The sequence below is a fragment of the Dipodomys spectabilis genome, unplaced genomic scaffold (genome assembly GCF_019054845.1).
Source record: "Dipodomys spectabilis isolate Male_0828 unplaced genomic scaffold, ASM1905484v1 ptg000092l, whole genome shotgun sequence".
In the NCBI taxonomy this organism is placed as follows: domain Eukaryota; kingdom Metazoa; phylum Chordata; class Mammalia; order Rodentia; family Heteromyidae; genus Dipodomys; species Dipodomys spectabilis.
In genome coordinates this window covers 10,259,553-10,282,174 of record NW_024870769.1, presented here as the reverse complement: position 1 = coordinate 10,282,174, position 22,622 = coordinate 10,259,553, and the positions used below count along the sequence as shown (strand labels likewise).

General features: G+C 43.5%; 1 protein-coding gene across 1 annotated transcript in view; it reads left to right on the top strand.

Annotated features, from left to right (window-relative positions):
* Positions 1 to 2,649: 2,649 nt before the first annotated feature.
* Ddc (dopa decarboxylase) overlaps positions 2,650 to 22,622 on the top strand; it is a 101,086-nt gene continuing 81,113 nt past the window's right edge. Inside the window, exons 1-2 of the mRNA XM_042685075.1 lie at positions 2,650 to 2,741; positions 21,436 to 21,648. Coding sequence (XP_042541009.1) covers positions 21,448 to 21,648 — 201 coding nt within the window. The 5' untranslated portion in view covers positions 2,650 to 2,741; positions 21,436 to 21,447. The remainder of the gene's footprint in view (positions 2,742 to 21,435; positions 21,649 to 22,622) is intronic.

Below are 22,622 nucleotides of genomic sequence, written 5' to 3'. Positions count from 1 at the left end.
TACAACTTTATCTCCTGTCCAGCTTCTCTTCTGAGCTATGTGGAAAGGTCTACCAGACAGCTTCAACTGGGTGAAAAGCCAGAATCTAACATTTGGTTCCCATGCTGAATTCTTGGTTCCCATTATGCCCCCTGGATACAGAGCTGGTACTTACCTGTTATCTTCCTCTCCCTCTATGACTATCACCCTCAGTCCTCTGGCTTTGTCGCCATGGGTGTCCTGTCTCATTCTTCCCTCTTTCCCCAGCAGCTTGTTAATGAATGTGAACGTATGCAGGCACACACATATACATACATGTCTACAACCCACTATCTTTCTCATTCCCCTTCCCCAACCCAATCTAAACTCCAGGTTTCTTGGGTTTGTATAATTTCTTTCAGCCAGGAAATCAGATATTGTGTCTCTGATCCATCTTCCATACAAAATTCAGAGTGAGCCTGGCTGCAGTGCCTCATGTCTGTGCATTCAAGTTACTTGAGAGAGCAGGAAGATCTTGCCTTAAGGCCAGTCTGAGCAAAAAGTTCATCAGACCTTCATCTCCACCAATTGATGGATATGGTGGTGCATCCTTGTCATCCATGCTACATGAGAGGCTGAGATCAGAAGGATCGCCATTTCAGACCAGCCCAGGCAAAGAAAAGTGCATGAGAACAGATCTCAGTGGAAGAAGCTGGATATGATGGACTATCCTTGTCTTCTCCACTATAGCAAAACATATAAAATAGGAGAATCCCTGTCCAGGCATAAGACTTGGCTTAAAAAGCAAGTCCATAGCCAGGCACTAGTGGCTTAGGCCTATGATCTTAGCTAACTGTGATCTTAACTGTGATCAGGATCATAGTTCAAAGCTAACTGAAACAAGGAAGTCTGTGACACTTTCTCCAAATAGCTACCAAAAAGCCAGAAGTACAGCTGTAGCTCAAATGGTGAAGTGCCCAGTCCTGATCACAGGTGCTCAGAAAAAACACCAGACCCTGAGTTCAAGCCCCAGGATTGGAACACACACACACACACACACACACACACACACACACACACACACACACACACACAGAAAAGAAAAGAAAAGAAAAAGAAAAAAGAAAGTCTGGAAGTGGAGCTATGACTGAAAGTGGTAGAGCTCTAACCTATAGCATAAAAGCTCAGGGATAGTGCTGAGGCCCTGAGTTCAAACCCCAAGTCTGGCACAAAAAAAGGAAGACCTCATCCCAAAATAACTTGCAAAAAAGGGCTATAGATATGGCCAACAGTCAAGTGCCTTTCTAGGAAGCACAAAGCCTCTAGTTCCAACTCTAGTATCCCTCAAAAAAGAAAATAAGAGAGAGAAAAAAAGAAAGAACAAAAGGAAGAAGGATGGAAGGAAGAAAGGAAGAAAGGAAGGAAGGAAGGAGAAAGAGAATGGGAGGGAGGGAGGGAGACTTAAAATGTAAATATTCAAATGGGGGAATGGCCTCCCACTAAGATGAAGCACAATATCTAATATGGTTCTCAACTCCCCTTATTCCCCCACCCCCACTTCATCCCTGGCTCCACTGCATGGAGCCCTTTGGCTTTGGCTTTGTTTCAAGGCCAGAAAGCCATTTGCTCTTTCTAGACTCAGAGCCTTTCCAGATATTCTCCTCCACTCTGTGTCCTTCCCAGATTTTAACGTTGCTAAAGCCCATGGCTTCAGGTCTCACCTGAGGAGACACTAAGTGTGAGGCCAGTTGGGTTTGTCCCTGCAGGTCTACCAGCTATTGCTTCTCTTTCTCTCTTTCCTCTAGTGTCTCCTGGAAAGGTATGAGGTGTCACCTTGCTTCTCTCTCAGCTGACAGCACAATCCTTGGCTCCTAGCCCTTCCCTTCTTTATCCCCTGGGCCTCAGAGTTGAACGGGGAAAGCTCTTTTCTACACATAGCCCCCATGACAAACACCTCTGGGGACAGCCATTTTGTCCTCCAGTTTACCTAGTCCTTTAATGAGTTGTGGGGCACAGCCTCCCAACGATTTGCTCTTTGTCCCCAATGAGTTTGTAGCCACGGTGGCTCTGCCTATCTGCCTATCTGCTTGCTGGCTCAGCAGCCAAGCTCTCCGTGGGCTTTTTCTGTGACATTCCGACTCTGGCTTTGTGCTCCAGTAAAACTTTGCCAACTTGGGCTTCCCTAAAAACTTGCCAGTATTCTCATTCAGAGGGCTCTTCCATCCATCTTTGACTAGCATTTAGGTGGATTGGGGTGAAGAAAGGTGGGTTCTTAAGGATGGATGATTATCTGGCCTTAAGAAATCCCAGCTATAATTTTAAAGTTTAGTTGCGAGAATTTTCAGGTACCTGTTGGGAGGCTGTCCACAATGGCAGGAGCCACCACAGGACTGAAATTTATGGGGTAACCTAATGGGCTGACGACTTGAAGTCAGGGTTCCTTACAATAATGTAGGATATAAGTTAACTAATGTGGTAAGAAAGATCCAAGCTGCCAGGGTTGGGATCAAATACACTCACCAGAATGGGTCTTTCCAGGAGCCCAGAGAAGAGCTGGCCTGCTGGCCTTCTCAAGATTGACCTTTATCACCATCAGAAATTAATATTTAACCAGTACACAGGCAAAAAAAAAAAAAACTGCAAGGTCAGAGAAAGGGGTGGATTCCAATTTGCAGAGAATTACAGGCCCAACCACCACCTCTCCAGTGCTTCTCCATGTTTCCTCAAAGCAGGAGGATCCCTAAAAGGACAGTGGACCAGTAAAGAATTAGAATTCCCAGCAAGTAAGTCTTTGGCTTGATACTTTATTATTTTATAGTTGTTGGAAATGGCACCTCTTGACTCTTGGGTCCCATGTTACAGAATGGTTGCCGAAAGGTTAACTAAAATCATTGAAGGGCTGTTATTGGACAAATTTTCTGGCTACACATAGAATTTTCAGGTCTGTGGGCACCATATAGGTGGTTGTGTGCACATCAACACACACACGCAAACACACACACACACACATACACAGAAGCAATCCCATATAAGTTACTGGGGTTTCATGTCTGTACCTCAATAGCAAGTGTAGATGAAATGGATTTTCCTTTACCATATATCACCATGCTGGTGCTGAAGACATCATTTTCCACAGTCTCTGTTTCTCCATGTGTAAAAAGGTGTGTGTGTGTGTGTGTGTGTGTGTGTGTGTGTATGTGTACTTAAACTTAGGACCTACCTCACACTCTTACTTGGCTTTTTCTGCTCAAGGCTGATGCTCTACCATTTGAGCCATACTTTTCCTTCGGGCTGTTTGTTGGTTCATGGGAAATAAGAGTCTTAGGGCATAATAACATTGATGACTCTGTGAAAAGCTCTCTCTTATTGATATATGGAATAGTCTACTTAGAAATAAATTCCTAATCTACCTAAACAGTGTGATCTGAGGATAATTGAGAGATCTTTCCTTCAAAACTTCAAAGCTGACCACAAACTCTATCAGAATGCACAGTCTGTGAGAAGAAATCATGTGGCTGCTTGAGGTGCAAACTACAACATAGTCTCTGAGTGTTCTGACTATTTTGGTCTCTGCCTTAATCTATAAGCATAGCCCCCATTCAAAAGAGGGCAAACTAAGAAGAGGTAAGAAAGATGGTGTAGGGGCTGGGAAGGTGGCTCAGTGGTGGAGCACTTGCCTTGCATGCCTGAGGCCCTGGGTTCCATTCCTCAGCACCACATAAGAAAAAAGAAAAAAGCCAGAAGTGGCGCTGTGGCTCAAGTGGTAGAGCGCTAGCCTTGAGCTGAAGAGCTGAGGGACAGCGCCCAGGCCCAGAGTTCAGGCCCCACGACCAGACCCCCTTCTCCAAAAAAAGAAAGATAGTGTAAAAGCTCACAGCTAGGGCAGATGAAATCAGAACTGAATTTGTTCTGACCTTATGGGCTAGCACATTGTGCCCTAACCTTCTAGGAAACTTGAATTAACTATGTACTAATTGCGTCCTAGGCACTATACTTGCTTCACAAAATGGCTCATCAGAGCCCCTTGGAGATAAAGAGGAATACAGCAGGAAAGACAGGACTAAGGATTAGACAGGAAGGAGATGAGGAAATGGGAATTGCCATTGCAAGGGCACAGCTGGAAAAGGGATATCCATAACTGGATGCAGGGTAGGAAGTGTTAAGCTGCCCAGGGTGATGTGTAGGGTTCTTGGTCTTCAAATCAATCAGGATTCCCCACTCAGAAGGCTGAGCGCTGGAGGATTGCTGCTAGAGGCCAACCTACTCGGGAATGCTTGTTAAGATTCCATCTCTAAGATAACCAGAAAAGACTGAGCTGGGGTAGATGCTCAAGTCGTAGAGCATCAGCGTAGACAGGAAGAGAACCTGAGTTCAAAACCCAGTACCACCAAAGAGATCAAAAAAATTCTGAATAATTCTATAATAATTACATAAATTGAACAATTCCACAATAATTATACAAATTGATGCTTTAAAACCATGTCCTGACTGATGAAGGAAAATCACAAATGATTTTATATCTGATTTCTAATACTCTTTTAGGGACTGAATTCTAAATTTCAAAACTGTGCAAACTATTTAGAAAATCAGAACTGAAGAAATTATCCTGGGATCCGTGAAAATGAACCTAAAATCTGACCATTTTAAACTAGGGAAAATCAGGAATTTATTTGTTGTTATGCTATGTTTTTATTTTTTTTTATCTAGGATAATCTTACCAGACGAGCAGAAAAGGTCAAAAGCTATGTATATATGATCATATATGATGCTAAGTGAAATGAACCCCAAGATAGGGACACAGAGATTTTTTTTCATTGTCACTGTTGTGATTTTTTTTGTTTCTTTTGTGTGTTCTTCCCCCATGGTATAACCCTTGTTGTCACTGTATTTGATTCCAGTGCCCTGCATCTTGTAGATACATTTTTCTAATTTGGGGAGGGGAAGGGAGATAACAAAATGGTGAAACAGGATACAGATTGACCCATTGTAACAATGAGATGTACAAGACACTATGTTGAAAACAAACTTTACAACTTCGAGGGGAGGGAGGAAGGAGTTGGGGAGGTGGGAAGGGAAAGGATAGTAAGGGAAAAACAAAGGAAGGGGTAACAATGCTCAGTAGGAAATGTACTCATTATCTGGCTCACGTAACTGTAACCTCTCTGTACAGTATCTTTACAATAAAAAAATATATATATTTAAAAAGGTACAAATCTCACAGATTTTCCTTCCTAGGCTGACTCTGGACCACAATCCTCAGATCTTAGCTTCCTGAATAGTTAGGATTACTAGTGTAAGCCAAAGGCCCCTGTCCTAAGAAAATCAATTTGTAGAAGGATAAACAGTTTTCTTTATAAGACAGGTGTGAAACTTGTACCTAGAATGTTAGTGCATCATTGTTTCATATCAAGACTAAACAGCATTTTGAAAAATTAGAAACTTTATTCATGTCATCATATAAATCAACTTTCAGTTGCTGTAGCAAAATACCTGAGATGATCCATTTCAAAATCGGAAAGGTTAGTCTTACAGTTCTGGAGATTTCCATTCATGCTTGGTTGTTTCTGTTACTTGTGTGTCTGTGGTGAGGCAGGTCATCCTGGCAGAGGAGCAAATGGCCAAGAAAGCTCATTCTTCTCAGGGCTAGGTGCAGAAGAGAAGAAGGAGTGAGGATCCAAATTTCCCCTTCAAGGGCAAAGGTCCAAGGATGTGACTTTCACTAGCCCCTAGCCCTTAAAGGTTCTGCCACTTCCCAATGGCCATCATGAGCTAGAGAAACCAAGCCTTCAACACATAGGTCTCTAGGGGACATTCTAGATCCAAACTGCAGCCAGCTATTTATCACATTGGCAATTGAGATGCGGGGAAGAATACATGGCTTTCTCTTTCAGTGCAGAAATGCATTTGGTGAACTTAAACAGTCATTAATTATAGAAGAATTTCCAATCCAATGCAGTAATTAATCATGAAATGTTAGAAACACTCAATTCAACCATGTCCTGGAAGGAGAGGAATGCTAGAACAGTGCCAAAAACATGGATGATTTAAATTTTCAAATCTTTTCTAGCCATATTAAAAAAAATAAAGCTCATGTTTATATTACAACAGAATGAAAATAGATCTTTTGTGACTTAGCAAAGCAAAGTTTAGTCTTATACTAAAATTGTACAGCTTCATGGAGAAAATGTGCTCACTATTTCAATTCTCAGATTGTAAATTAATCACAAAAGCGAATTACGCACTCATTTCCTCTGCAGCATTAGATGCATTTCTTTAATTTATGCTCTTACTAGCATACAATAATAATTTGATCCTTCTATACATGTATTCAAGGTATTTTGAGCAAGGTCACCCTTCCCTTTTATTTCTAGTCTTCCTTCCTCTTTTTCAATGTGTTTGATGGATTTCATTATGCTAGCTACATACACATGCATATGGAGTTCTTTGATCCTCTTCATCTCCCTGTCCTGTCTTTCTTCCTCCTTCCCTTACCCCACTCCTCTTTTATATTCATGTTCCATCATCATCATCATCATCATCAACACCACCAACAACATCATTATCATCATCACATCTAGGTTCTCCAACTGAGTGGGAACATGCAATGGTTGGTTTTCTGAGCTTTCCTTATTCAGGTGCTTCCTAGCCATGTCTCAGGCTGGTACAGTAACAGCTCAGGGAAAGAGAACCAAATTAAGGACTTCAAAGAATTGGAAATAAACCACATCATCACAGTTCACAGATAATAGTTCTGTTTACTCAGAAATCCACCTGAATCAACAAATAAGTTATTGTAACTTTTAAGAGATGATAGTTGAGTGGCCAGGACAAGGATCGGTATAGAAAACTCTGTTGCAGTTCTATATGTTTGCAATAGACAGTTGCCTTCTTTGATTATCAATCAAAAAGAGACTTATTAGCATGTTCATGAGAAATCACATTTCTATTTCTGAAAAATACTTGCTTTTCTATAGAGTTACCTTTGTACATCATAAATGTCAACCCATGGGCTTCCTTTTAGTTTCTAATAGCTATACTTTAGAAACTAATATCTAGTTTCTAATAGCAATAGTAAGGACAAATATACTTGTTTGTCAGACTTCTATGGCTAGCTGAAGAAGCAAATCATATAAAGAAATCTCTCCGTCCCATCATTATAAAAATAGGCACCTCTGTTTTCTTGCGAAGTTTACCTTTCACAATCAAGGTTTTAATTCATCAAGCCTGGCTCTTTGTTAATGGTATGAAGAAGGGATTCAACTTCAGATCTTTCCAAGAGGACAAAGGGTTGTTCCAGCACTTTTTGTAAGCCATCTTCTCTCTCTTGGTCTGTAATACCACATCTTACAGTCATCCATACTTGGTGGAGAGGGCGGATTTTCTCTGGGCTCTGTGTTGTGTTTAATTAGCCATGTCTCCATCTATGTAACACAATATAAGCAGCACCATTGTATTTTTGACTATAGAACAAGATTCCCCACCATCTCCATTCTTAGACGTATGCTGCCTTTCATAGATTTTTTTTTTGCTTTTCTATTTATATTTCAGAGTCAAAGACCCATGTTGGAATTTTGATGATAGTAGCATTGACTCTGCTTGTCAGAGTGAGGAAAACTGAAGTATTGGTTGTGTGGATGTTCCTAAGAACTAGTGAAACATTTATGTCCATTTATTTAGGTCTCTTTTGTCATCCCCAAAACTGTTTCATGCCATAACATTTAAACTGTATGTATCTTTTGCTTGATTATATTAGACAGGTGGCTTTTGTTTGCTTGTTTGTTTCTGCTGTAAATTATTAAGCTGTGATCAAGACATGGTTGGGAAAAACACAAGACTATGTCTTGTGGGCGACAAAAATAGATTCTAGCCTAAACCAGGAGCCTGCTGTCCTGATGCTGTTTCCACCTTGTGCCTTCCACATTACCTCCCATCTTTTCATTTCTCTCTCTCTCTGTGTCTCTCTGTCTCTGTCTCTCTCTCTGTCTCTCTCTCTGTCTGTGTGTGTCTGTGTGCTGACAGCAAGGCTGAAACTCAAGACCTGGGCACTGTCCTTTAGTTTTGTAACTCAAGGCTGGTTCTCTATTGCTTCAGCCACATCTCTACTCCTGATTTTTTTAATGGTTAGTAAGAGATGAACAGTTTCAAGGACTTTGCTCTCCAGGCCAGCTTCAAACCTGATTCTTAGATCTTAGCTTCCTGAGTAGACAGGGTTACAGGCTTCAGTCACTGGCATTTTTAAAAATTAAAATTTTAAAAATTAAATTTTTAAAAATTTCTACGCTTAATCTCAGACTCCGGATGCTCTCCCATTCTTCCCATCCAAACTCCAGTTTTTCTCCCCAAGCCTGTGATTCCAAATACATACCTGAGCCAGGTCTATGGTGCCCTTCAGATGTGTGTGGAGCCTCATTTTCCTTCCAGGCATCTAACTATGCTCCCTTAGTGGTTTGGAAATCAAGGTCTTCCTCCCTTGCTGTGCCCTTATGTTTATTTTCTTAAGTAATTCATAGAAACATTAAAATTTGCACAATAATGGGGTAGTATATGATAATTTGACACACACTGGCAGCATGTCACATTAAATTAAGCATATCTATCTCCTAAAACATCTGCCAATTCTTTAAGGTACAAACATTCAATATCCTTTCTCCTGGCTTTCTGAGAAACACAGTCTTTATCTCAGTGGCCATCCTGTGTGGCAGCACACCAGTCACCTAATTATAACTTAACCCTTCTGCTCCCACCCCCCCTCTTCACATCCAGGCTCTGGTAACCACCGTTTTCCTCCTTACTTCTGTGAGATCATTTTGTTATATACGCAATCACACAGTGGTGAAGAGACAACATTTGCAAAACTATGCACCTAACAAGGGATTAATATCCAGACTTATAAGATACTCAAAAATGCAAGAGCAGAAGCGGAAGCGGAAGCGGAAGCAGAAGAAGAAGAGGAGGAGGAGGAGGAGGAAGAAGAGGAGGAGGAAGAAAGACCTGATTTATAAATGAGCAATAGATCATTTCTCAAATGAAGGCAAACAAGTGACCAAGAGCTCTATTGAGTATGGGAAGGGATGGGAAGGGGAAACAAAGAAGAGGCAACAATGCTTCATAAGAAATGTATGCCGGGTGCTGGTGGCTCACGCCTGTAATCCTAGCTACTCAGGAGTCTGAGATCTGAGAATTGCGGTTCAAAGCCAGCCGGGGCAGGAGAGACCCTGAGACTCCTATCTCCAAAAAAATAGAAAAACCACCAGAAAACCGGAAGTGGTGCTGTAGCTCAAGTGGTAGAGCACTCGCCTTGAGCTGAAGAGCTGAGGGACAGCGCCCAGGCCCAGAGTTCAAGCCCCACGACCGACCAAAAAAAAAAGAAATGTACTCGTTATCTTGCCCATGTAATTGTAACTCCTCTGTATGGTATTCTCACAATAAAAAATAAAACTAAAAAAATAAAAAAAGATAGGGCTAGGAAGGTGGCTCAGTGGTAGAGGGCTTTCCTTGTATGTTTAGGCCCTGAGTTCAATTCCTCAGCACCACATAAGCAGAAAAAGCTGGAACTGGCACTGTGGCTCAAGTGGTAGAGCGCTAGCCTCGAGCTGAAGAGCTGAGGGACAGCGCCCAGGCCCAGAGTTCAGGCCCCACAACCGACAAAAAAAAAAGGAAGAAAGAAAAAAGAAAAGAAAAAAAAAGATAAGAAAAGATAGACATTATTAATCCTGAAATGCAAGACAAAGCCAGGGTAAGCTATCACCTCCCTCCAGGAAAAGCAGCCCCTCTTCACCTACTTCACTTCACCCTTCAAAGCTGGCACTGGCTGATTCACTCTGATTATTTTTCTATTTGTCATCTCCATTCTGCAGTGCAACATGGCAGGTAGACCTGGTTATGCCCAGCCGGCACTGGCCTTGTACTAAAAAATGGTGCAGGACGCCCTATAGGGCATGTCTTGATTCTGTGACCTATGAGCAGTTTCTTCACATCTCTGGGCCTGTGTCTTAATCTGAACCACGGGATTGATAATAAATAAGAGCAGTTGTGAGAGAGTGATGGAGTCCAGCTACAAATACCTATAGTGGGAGATATACCATGTGAGGCACTCTTTATGCAGTGGAAGATTTTCTCAGTGACTAGTCATCTGGCCTCTTGTTATGTCCCAAGCTCTTGTGCAGAACTAGTGTTTATCAGAGCCTTGTTCTGGGTGGGGTTATATGTGCTTTTTCAGAGAGGTGGGAGGCTGATCCTCTTGGTGTCCTGTATTTACCTGCCTACCTTCCTCAACTTCCAAGCTCCTAGCCAGTCCTTCCCTTGCCAGCACTACTCTTCCTGAGAAGGTTGTGGGTAAGGGAGAGTCTGAGCTACTGTGCCCTGAGAGCCCTGGAGACGTCTATCTGTCCAGTGTGTGCTCCAGGCTTCCCCTGTGGCTGGCTGACTCTGTTTGGGGGGCGAGTCAGCCTCCTGCTGTCCTTGTTCCCCGGGTGGTGGCTCCAGGCATGGGGAGCTCCTTTGTGCACAGATGGACCTAATCTCCTTATAGCCATTGTGGTCCTCGTGCCTGCTGCCCTGAGCTGTCAGTGGAAGGAGCTTCGCTGGCTAGTGGGGTTGCAGCCAGGGTCCCCACCCTTCAGCTCTTTACTGTGCAGCACTCCCCTGCTACACCGAAGGGCTGCCTCCGCCCCAGCTCCTGCTCCTTTGGAGAGACGCTGCCTTAACCGCAAGATGGATGGCTCTAGGGGATTTCTTGACTGTCGACTGTACTGACACATAGTGTGGGTGTGTACACCTGTGATGCTCATGGTGTGCATATTGTACGTGGTATATATGCATTGTGCAAGCAGGTAAACTTAGTGGGCAGGTGCTTACACACATGGGTCTATATGTGTACCTGTGTGAGTGTGCTAAGTGCCTTGTGTGTGCATCCATGTGTGCCTTTCCATGCACATGTGTGTATGTCTCTGTGAATATGCATGTGCATGTGTGCCTTCTGTGCATTGTATGTCTCCAGGCACATGCATTGTATCACAGTATGCATGCATATGGTGAGTGGATGTTTATGTGTACAGCTGTGTGTGCATCTGTGCACCTTGCTGTGCAGGTGTCAGGCACATGTGTGTACTTCTCCATGTGTATGTGTGTATATGTGGTCCTAGTGCCTGCTGTCCCTTCATGCACATACATTTGCATGTATGTCTTTCTGTGCATTGCATGTGCTTCTCCATGCACATGTGTATGTACCTCTCTGAGCATATGTGTGGAAGTCAATGAGAGGAACTTACACTGTGCTGCTCACGGGGTGGATCCTGTTTTCTGCTCTTTATCCTCTGCAAGACACAAGCTCCTTTTCTAGATTCCTAGGACTCTGTATGGCCCTTAAAGAAAAACTAAATGCAGCCCCTGGAATCTTGCTGACCAGCTAGTGAGCAGGTGCTCTCCCTCTTACTACCAAGTGAGCAGAGGAGAGACATCCCCAATAAGATAAATAAGGACAAAACACACTTGTGCCAGGGATGGCACTGGATTCATATCCCAATCTGCGCCCATGGCGTTGTAGTCTCAGTGACAGCCAATAGACTTGGCACCATGAGCCTCTCACACCTGTGTCAGACAGCATCTCAGCAGCCCTTCTTGGAAGTAGCAGACACTGAACAAGGCTCCTTAGGGCTCACACTAACCCTATCTTCATCCCTTCAATAGGGCCTGGGGGTTCTCAGTTGCCAGGAGAGTTCCTGCGAGCACTGGACCTGAGTCTGTGTCGCATACGGTGACCAGAAACACACAGGGTCCACCTGCCCCATCTCCTCAGTCCCCACATTTTCCTCTTCTCCCTTGCATCCTTCTGGGCTCTGGGAGGGTACTCACATCCTGTGGGGGCAGGAGGCTGGGAGATCAGAAGATGCTCTGAGTAAATAACGCCAGGCAAGCCACGCTGATTGGCTTTGGGAGGCGGACACTTGTCTGCATAAATGGCAACCGCATCCTCTGTGCCTTTCAACTGTCACCGAGGAGAGGAAAGAGAGGAGGCAGAGAAAGGAGGTGATTCCCGGCTGCTTGTGAGTACTTCTCTTTGTCCTCACGGCGCCCAGCTCCTGGATAGCCCAGTCCCTGGGGTTGGGGTGGGAGTGTACAGTAGCTTCTGGCTGTGTTGGTTCCTTGTATATCAGTGGGAAGGGGATGCTGCCTGCTGTGATGCTGGACATCTACAGCATGCACAAGTGGCAGAACTGTTGTGGGGGGAACTTTCTAAGAAATCAGACTGTTGCTTGCCTTTTCTTTTTTTTAAAAGCATCTCTAAGCAACAAGTCCCCCAAACCATCAGGAAATGTTGGATGATTTTTAGTCTTATTCTCTGAGTCTGGGCTATAAGCTGGCTCCTTTGTATATGAGCCCCCCAAGTGGTGGAGGGGAAAGAGGAGCAGGTGTTGTGCAGATGAAGAAAAGATGATGGCTCCTCTCTCAATGTTGTAGTAAAGCCAGGAGTAGGGCACATAGTGGCTGCTCGGGGAACGAAAGTATGTCCTGAGGCATTGGAAATGCTATAGAATGGTCTACAGTTGTCACTGCAGTTTGCCTCATTTCCCGGGGAAATTCAGGTGAAAGATTGGGATTTTCCCCTGAGGCATCTTTCCATTTCTTCTTCACGTGAGTACTGGCTCCCTTCCCAGGGAGAACCAAAGCAAAGGTGAGAAGTACAGAGAATAGCTGGTCCTCTCGTGGGTTGTCAAGGATGGCTGAGAAAAGCAGATCCTGTTCAGAGATGCCCCAAGCTCCAGCTGACACACTGTGGGCTCTCCCAGCAATAATGAGGAGGGATAAGGAGTAATGAGGGAGCCTGAGGAGGGTGTCTGAGTTCATCTTTTGTTGGTCATGGTCCTTGAACTCAGGGCCTGTGAACTGCCCCTGAACTTTTTTGCTCAAGGCTAGAGCTCTCCACTTTGAGCCACAGCCCCACTTCAGGTTTTCTGGTGGTTAATTGAAGCATACCCAATAAGACTCACACCAACCAGTGCCAGGTATTTATAACAAGTAATAAACCATCTGTAACATCTGGACTTTCCTGCCAAGGATGGCTTTGAACCATCTTCAGAACTCAGCCTTCCGAGTAGCTAGAATTACAGAGGTGAGTCACTAGCTTGTCTGGATGTTTTTGAAGGAGACAAAAATCATGACATTCATTAAGCCTCCTTTTCTTCTTTCCTGATCACATGGCAGGTAGACCCTGGCTCACAGCCAGTGTCAAATACAGTCATGAAAACTTCCACACGTCCCAAGCAATGACTAGGTTGCATTTGTCTGCTATCCTGTTAGCCGTTGATTATTCTGATAGTTTTGCAAGGCTCTGGTTCTTGGAATGCCATTGTGAGTTATGAGAGTGAATTTTGTAAAATACTCTGTGGAAATTAGGTATGTGATTATTTCAGAAGAGCCACCCTGGTGACTCCCTTATGGTTTGTGGCATCTCTAGAGGAAGACACGAGAAGTGTGCAAATGCACTCTACTCTGCACACTCATGGAGCAGTGACTGGCATGGGCTCAGAGGAAAGATTAAAATCCCTCTGGGTTCTGAATGGTGGCTGAGGGTCCACCAGCAGAAGGAAACAGGCTTGCCTTCCAGTTTTGATTAGCACTGGCTTAGACAAACCACCTGCTCTCTGGAATCTGTTTCCTCTCTCTGAAGAGGGGTAATTGTGTGGCTCTACAGAGTCAATATACTGATGGGGAACAAAGACAGGTGCTTGCACCTGCTCCCTGGGTGTTGTACTCCCATTGGACACTTTTTATGTTTGAGGAGGTGGAAACAGACCCTGCCCTTGAACCTCTGTACACCTCTGTCTTGTTTCCATGGGGAATCTGTCCCAATGTGGGACTGTAAGCTGTAGGGCTTGGCCCTCTTACTGGAAGCTACAATCTCCTCCTTTCCTGTATGGGAATGGGTAGGACCTCAGAACTGTTTATGGCATTAAAGACATTATATCCATGGTCCAGGTAAGAGCTCTTGTTCAAACCTAGGGTTGAACCTGTGACTCACAGGCTAAGATGATGATACAGGATAGCCAAGCCAAAGATGTGAGGAGGAGAAGATGTTGGCTTTAGAGGGAGAGAAGATGGCACCCACTCATGGACTTCCTGGTTATGTGCCTTTGTATGACTGGCAATTCCTTGCAAGGTTTTTTGAGAATGTTAAATAAACTACTACATATCAAGTCCTTATAAGACATCAGGTAATATGCATGTACTTGGATTCTTATTGTTTATATATTCTCAAAAATAATTTGGAGGATCCTCAAATATAGTCTTCATAGCAAGACTGGTGACAGGCTAGCAATGTACAAAACAAGGGACAAAACGCCAGCACTGGTGGCTCATGACTGTAATCTTAGCTACTAAGGAAGATGAGATTTGAGGATTGTTGTTCAAAGCCAGGCATGGAAGAAAAGCTTGTGAAACTCTTACCATCAATTAACCAGCATAAAGCTGGAAGTAGTAGAGGTGCGGCTCAAGTGGCAGAATGCTAGCCTTGGGTAAAACATGAAGCAAGAGCAGGAAGCCCTGAGGTTAAGCCCCAGTACTTGCATGCACACACACACGCGCGCACACACACACACAATCACATACACACAAATAAGGAATAAAAAGAGTTTACAATGAATGGCAAAAAAAAATCAATGCTTTTGATTCATGGGGGAAAAAACTGATTTTCTTCCAAAAATATGCTGAAGCATACCAAATAAGACTCACACCAACCAGTGCCAGGTATTTATAACAAGTAATAAACCATCTGTAACATAGCCACAATTTGGCAACTGGCTGGATCACAGCATGAATAGCCTCCAGTTTGCAGAAAGGCAAGTGGTTGTGATCTCTTGTAGGCTAGTAATGTGACTTCTAGAGCATCCAAGGAAGGAGGAGAATGATGGAGGGAAAGTAGGTGACAAAGAAGAAGACTTGAGCAACTTTTCTCCTTGCAATACACAAAGGAGAAAAATTGGAATTCTTCGATGGCTCTTATCTAAACAAACAAAAAAAAAAAACAGTGAACCCAGACTCTGGTGGCTCAGGCCTGTAATCTTAGCTACTCAAGAGGCTGAGACTTGAGGATTGTGGTTCAAAGTCAGCCTGGGCAGGAAAGTCTATGAGACTTATATCTCCAGTGACCCACCAAAAAGCCAGAAGTGGCACTGTGGCTCAAGTGGTGGAGGACTAGCCTTGGGTACAAAAGTTCAGGCACAGCACCCAAGCCTTGAGTTCAAGCCCCAGGAATGACACACATAAAAAGAAAAACAGATGCTAGGCACTGGTGGCTCACACCTATAATCCTGGTTGCTCAGGAAACCAGGCAGGAAAGTTCATGAGATTCTTATTTCCAATAAACTAATCAGAAAAACTGGAAGTGATGCTGTGGCTCAAGTGGCAGAGAACTAACCTTAAGCAAAAGAAGCTCAAGGACAGTGTCCAGGCTCTGAGTTCAAGTCCCAGGACCGGCAAAAGAAAAAGAAAAAGAAATACAGCCAACAAGAATGAACATGATTAAGATTCAAATTTCAAAGGAGAAATACTCAATTTTTAATTCGACATTGAATGGAAATGTTCAATTTTAATGTTAACTCTATCGAGAGAAGAGGAGCTAACAGAGATGAGCATTGATATTCACAAAGCTTTCATTGTGGTGAACTTTTTGTAGTTTCTAAAAGAAATTTGGTACTAGACAAAAAATGAACTCTGGTCCTCCCACCTGTTATGCCCTGGGGAATTAGCAACCTTGAAGGACAGATTAGGCTCCAGTTCTGAAGCCGCGCTCTGATTTCTTGCCTTTGGCAATGTGATTGTATGCACATCAATCAGACCTAGGAATGGCCAGTCAAAGCTGAGCTATGAACTCTTTTCTCTGTAGTTTTAAGGGCAAAAAGATGAGGTATATTTACAGAAGTCTGCGTATTATAATTGCATGCAGGGAAAAATGTCATGTACAAGAAGGATTCTAGTAAATATGTATATTCTCATTGCAACTATTTGCATTTTCTATGTCAGGGCTAAGTCAGAGGAATATCAAAGCCTCAGACATTCTGGTTTTCTTTTGAAATTGTACATGTTAGAGACTTTTGCAGTCTTTTGGACTGAATCTTTGATATGACTTCATACCATTAGAAGAATACTTAGAGGGGACATTATTTAGTAAACAGGGTGTGAGTAAGAAACAGTGACCAAATACCTCCCTTGTTCTCCTCATACAAATGATGTGAGTATAGCTCTTCCCAAGATTATTTTGTTTTCTTTTGGTTTTTTTTGGTACTGATACTAGGACTTGAACTCAGGGCCTGGGCAACTGTCTCTTAGCCTTCTTTTGTTGTTGTTGTTGGTCATGGGGCTTGAACTCTGGGACTGGATGCTGTCCCTCAGCTCTTCAGCTCAAGGCTAACGCTTTACCACTTAAGTCACAGAGCCACTTCTGACTTTTTCTGCTTATGTGGTGCTGAGGAACCAAACCCAGGGCCTCATACCTGCAAGGCAAGGATTCTACCACTGAGCCACCTGCCCAGCCCCTCTCTTAGCCTTCTTACTTATGGCTGGAGCTCTACTACTTGAGTGCCATAATTCCACTTCTGGCTTTTTGGTGGTTAATTGGAGATAAGAGTCTCATGAACTTTCCTGTTGAGGGTGTTTTTGAACCATGATCCTTAGAGCTCAGCCTCCTGAGTACGTAGGCTTACAGGCATAAGCTACCAGTGCCTGGCAGGCTTAATTTTTTCAATTATACTGGGAACAATTTGGTATAAGGGCAAAGGTAGGCTTGAGCCTTAACTTTGCTACCCATTAGCTTAAATAGCCAGCAAGGCCTTGTATGTCTCCAGATTTCAAGTTCCTCCTTTGTAGAATAATGACAGAAAACAGTGTCCATCCAGCAAAGCACTGAGTTAAAACACCATCCTTTGATCTCTGCCTGCAGATCTAGCCCCCTCTCCCTCTTTTCTGACTCTTGGGGGCTGTGTGTCTCTGGCTGCCATGACCCCAGGTTTCTGGGAGGGTTTTGCCAACTGGGGGATTGCTGGAAGGCAAAGGGCAGCCCTCCCTGCTCAACCTCCTCCTGATAAGATGTCTGGCCTTGGCCCTGGGGAGCAGAGCCAGCTGTGGTACTCCACCTTCTGGTCTAGGTGGAAGGAGGGAAGAAGAGGGGTGTATCACTGAGAAAGTTTCCTCACCATCCTCTTACCCGAAGTCACCCAGCTGATGAGTGAAAAGGCAGGATGGAAAATTCTGGAAAACTCCCCTATTTCTCGTGCAGCCACAAGCATCTCCCAGAGCACTTGATTTTTGGTTCCTGTGACTTCAGTTTCTTTCCCACCCATGTCCTTGTGAACTTTCTCACTCTGCCGTAGTTAAAGCTCATACATGGCACATGCACCTGAGTCACGTGTCTTCAGTCACTGACATTCCTAAGAGCTCCACGAGCGCTGCAAGTGGACTAGTTCCTCAGCGGACTGAGGGACAATCCAGAACAGTGGTTAGATATGAACACAGGTCTGAGCTCTAAAACAATTCTCTACTTCTAGCTCTGATCTAATGAAATGATAAGCCCATTCGTGCGATGAATTCACTAGTGTGAGCCAAATCTCCATGAGACAACACTGAACCCAGAGTTCCAGAAATTTCCACTTTGCAAATGAACACATTGGTGGAGCCCCACAGCAGACGTGCAAAGTAAAACTATGTCTCTGAGCAGGAGCTGACGAAGCTTCTAAAGCTAGAAAATGAGGCTGTTTGGCTCAGCTATTGTTTTACTTAAGTTTTTAAAAGATGTACAGAACTATTTCAAGTTTATAGAAAAAACTGAGCAGGAAATGGAGAGAGTTTCTTTATATCCCTTCTTTCCTCCCAACAAGGGCAGCCTCTGCTTAGGGCAGCACTCTAGGGAGATATTTCAAGCATGCCTGGACTTTGCAGACTCCCACAGGAAGCCTTCACAAGGTTAAAGGTCACAGTCAATGCAGAAGTACCCTTGACCTCAGCCTGTCTGTATATACCCCAAGGCCTTTCCTGCACTGGTTTTGATTATTCCTGCACTTCATGGTCACCATCAAAAAATGCTCCCATAAAGTTCCTTCAGAGCATGTTACATTCTTGAACCAGCTTTTAAGACTTAAACATAATTTGGATGATTTTTTTTTTGTTTTTTAGATCAAGGTATCACATAAGCATTCTTGCAATTAGTCCAAATCTTACATGGCTAGAAACTTCTTATGGTTTGATTGGAAGCACACAGAGAGAACATGTTGGTCAAAAAGACAGGATTTATATAGACATGCTCAAGGGAATAAAAAGAGACACAGGTTCTCACAATCCTGGAAGGGGGATGGAAACTGGTTTGGGAAATAGAAATTATAGTTTCTTTCCTCTCTGGACTAATGTCAAGAAAGAAAGAAAGAAAGAAAGAGAGAGAGAGAGAGAGAGAGAGAAAGAAAGAAAGAAAGAAAGGAAGGAAGGAAGGAAGGAAGGAAGAAAGAAAGAGTCAATGCAATTGTTTTCATCAAGATAGGAAAGTCTCCAGAGGCACAAAATCTCCAGGGTCCCAAGGTTTGAAGTAAACCAGGCCCTGTGTGAGATAGAGGGCAGTACCATGGACAGATACAGATACTGGGCACCTGGGATGGTCTCCCCTTCTGCTTGTCAAGACCTTTCTCACATGGGGCCTAGATGGTTCTGGAACTTTCAGATTTCCAATCACCAGCCAAAGTTCTTTACCCAGCTCTCATAGAAGCAGATTTCCCCCTCCACCCCAGAGCACACCCTCACTAGATGCTGGTGGCTCACGCCTATAATCTTAGCTACTCCAGAGGCTGATATCTGAGGATCGAAGTTGCCTGAGCAGCAAAGTCCATGAGATTCTTATCTCCATTTAACCATCAGAAAATCAGAAGTGGTACTGTGGCTGAAGTGGTAGAGCACTCTCCTTGAACTGAAATGCTGAGGGACAAGCACCCAGGCCTGGAGTTCAAGCCCCATGACCAACCAATAAAAACAAAAACAAGTCATACCTTCTATGAGTCTTTGGGAAATGGCTATGTCTGTGGACACCTTCATGCTACAGAGAGTAAACACTGAGGCTCAGGGTGTTGGAAATGATCAGGGTCCCAGAATTGCAGAAATCTGTCATAGTTGAGTTGTGATTGACTCTGAGATTCTTTTGGGGGCAAAGATATGACCAGTTGGTGGTTTGGGCTCTGAAACATACAGACTAGAGCCCAACACACCATATAGCAGTATGCTGGTGGCTCACACCTATAAACCTAGCTACTTAGGAGGTTGAAATTTGAGGATCCCAGTTCAAAACCAAGCCAACAAGACAAATCTGGGAGACATTTCTCTCCAATTAACCAGTGAAAAGATAGAAATAGAAGAGTGAGTGGCTCAAGCTGTAGAGCACAACCTTGAGCAAAAATAGCCACGTGAAAGCACATGGCCCTGAGTCCAAGCCGTAGTTCTGGTACCAAAGAAAAGTTTGAAAATGAAAACCCTTTGTTTGTTTATTTATTCACTCATTCATTCTTATTCAGCAAATCTTAGCAGCACCTCTTGTGGTCTAGTTCCTGGTATTTTTGTTGAAGACCCTCCATGGACATCCTCAGTTAGTAAAGACTCTCAGTGGAATAAATTACAATAGAAAATAAAGTAATGTCATGAGGGAGGGGTCATTTGAAGAGAGTTAAAGGTTGTTCCTATTTTCCTGAAGCATGTGACTTTAGAGGTGTGCTCTGACTGCCATTAGTGTAAGAAGACATGGAGCCAGAAATCCTGGGTGGTGACTGACTCACTGCACATGATAAAGGCTGCATGTAAAACCTGTGGCGGGCAGCTGCTACTACACAGATCAGATTAAATCAACAGAAACTCTTTCATAGACCTGAGAAGGCATAAACCATCACCACCATCATACTCACAACTCTCAGCTAATATTTGCCCAGCTTGAAGGTACAAATGATCAAACAGCTCCAAAATGAGCACCAAAGTCTCTGTGGGCTTGCATCAGGCACATTCTGTAAAGGTCATGGTAGATAAGAATCTGCAAAGAAAAGACAGAGAACAAATTATAAAATATCAACCAGGTATCATCTTAGAATTTGTCTGGGAATTCTTCTTTAATGGCCATTCGGTATGTATTTGTTTCTTTTGTCATGTTTTGGCCATATAACTATCATGTTCCCATGAGAAATTGCTCCTGAGGCTCTGAGAAGCAAACGTATCTTTCTTAATTTTGTCTAGCTCCTAGTTCTTAGGCTTTAGTGTGTTTCAGAGGACAAGGACACCTTGTTAGCATTATTTACTTTAAAAAAGCATTTCTATTCTGTAATCCTAGCTAGTTAGGAGGGCTGAGATCTGAGGGTCAAGATTTGAAATTAGCCCAGACAGGAAAGTCCATGAGACTGTTATTTCCAATTAACTCCCCAAAACCTAGAAGTGGAGCCACAGTCTACAGCTGATTATTTCTATTTTGTTATTTCCATATAGTTAGACGATCCTCTAGTAAATGAGGGAGCCGGATTCCACTTCAGATCACAGCTCCTAGGGTAGGTCTATCCCCAAGGTACATGGTACCTACCATGTACTGTGGGGATGCTGCTCTGAGGGACAAGCCTGGTGGGCTGATTGCAGGTAAGTTAGCCCCCAGCAAATAAAACATTCATCCTATGTGTCTATCGAAGGGTAAATTTTATGTATGGAAAAAAACAAACCTTTATTTTGTTTGGAATAGGCAGCGTAGTGCCTCTTCTCCTGAAGGGCACAGAACAACAACCTAGCTCGAAGGAAACAAGTCCAGTTGCCTTCTCTCAATTGATTGCCTTCCTTTCAAAGGCTTGTCTCTGTCAAATGGTTAGGTAAGGGCAGAGGCTGAACTTGGGCCAGTATTTGTCAACAACATTAGAATAGATCATGGGTAACAATGTGTGTTTCTGTGTCTTTTTTTGTTTTTTAATGCCAGTCCTGGGGCTTGAACTCAGCATGTGGGCACTGTCCCTGAGCTTCTTTTGCTCAAAGCTAATGCTCTACCACTTTGAGCCACAGCACCACCTCTGGCTTTTTAGTATTTTATTGGAGATAAGAGTCTCATGAACTCCTGCTGAGGATGGCTTCAAATTATGGTTCTTAAATCTCAGCTTCCTGAATAGCTAGGGTGACTGGCATGAGCCATCCCACCAACACTGGGAGGTTCTGTGTCTTTTACCAATGTGAAAAATGAAATTAGGAGGAGCTATGCTGTCATCTATTGTGTAACTGATTAAGAAAAGGATTACTTTGCTACAACATGCTAATCTAGTATTATGTCCACGTTATTCAGACATGGAAGCCCCCTGGTTGAGGGTTGGATGGCCCTCCAGAGGGCAGAGATTCCTGCCCAGGTGACCCTAACCTGTCTCTTTGCTTGGAATTGTGTTCTCTCTAGGTCTGAGGCTGTTTTGCAGCTTTCATTTTTCTGCTTTTTATCTCTGACAGATCTCAGTCATCATGAATGCAAGTGAATTTCGGAGGAGAGGGAAAGAGATGGTAGATTATATAGCTGACTACCTGGAAGGCATTGAGAGACGCCAGGTCTATCCAGATGTGGAACCTGGCTACCTGCGGCCGCTGATCCCTGACACTGCTCCCCAGGAACCAGAGACATTTGAGGACATCATCCGGGATGTTGAGAAGATAATTATGCCAGGGGTAGGTGTGTGCTTACAGTCACAGAACAGAAGGGTATGTGCTGATATGACACATACTATGTCCCATGCAATGGGCATTATTTTACCAAATCCATACAACGGTTGCATTGCAGAGAAATCTTTCTCATTTTTTTGACATTTTTAAAATTGTTCATATAAAGGTGATGTACAGAGAGGTTACAGTTACATAAATCAGATGAAGAGTACATGTCTTTTGGAAAATGTTACCTCTTCCCTCAGTCTCTCTCAGTTTTTCTCTCCTGTCCTCTCCCACAAATTGTAGAGACGGGTTTTCAAAATAGTGTCTAGTGAGTACCACTACTGCATTTGTTTACCTTTATCCCACCATTTCTGTGCCCCTTCATCCCCTCCCAAAGACAGATAAATGAACAAGCAAGACAAAAAGAAAAGACGAAAAGAAAACAGAAACAACAACAAAGAAAAAAAAACACCTTGTTCCCATTTCCTGGAGTTCATTTTGATAAATATTATTTTTTTATTTTTTGTTGGTTGTGGAGCCTGAACTCCAGGCCTGGGCACTGTCCCTCAGCTCTTCAGCTCAAGGCTAGCGCTCTACCACTTGAGCCACAGCACCACTTCCGACTTTTTCTGCTTATGTGGGGCAGAGGAATCGAACCCAGAGCCTCATGCATGCAAGGCAAGCACTCTACCACTGAGCCAACTTCCCAACCATCGATATGTATTTGTTTCTATGATTAGAGGCATCTAGGCATTGAACTTTTAAATATTTCTCATATATGTTTTGCAAGGGAGGAAACTGAGGCATGGGTGATCCACTAGTAAGTGACAGAACCACAATTCTAACTCAGATCACGTTAACATCCAGGGCAGGGCCTAGGCTTTATTCCAAGGACTTCAGAAACTCAGGCCCTGCCCCATGACAGAATGTATTACCTATAGTGTTCCATCTAATGCTGGCTAGAAGAAATGAATCTCGTGGTTACAGATAAGTCA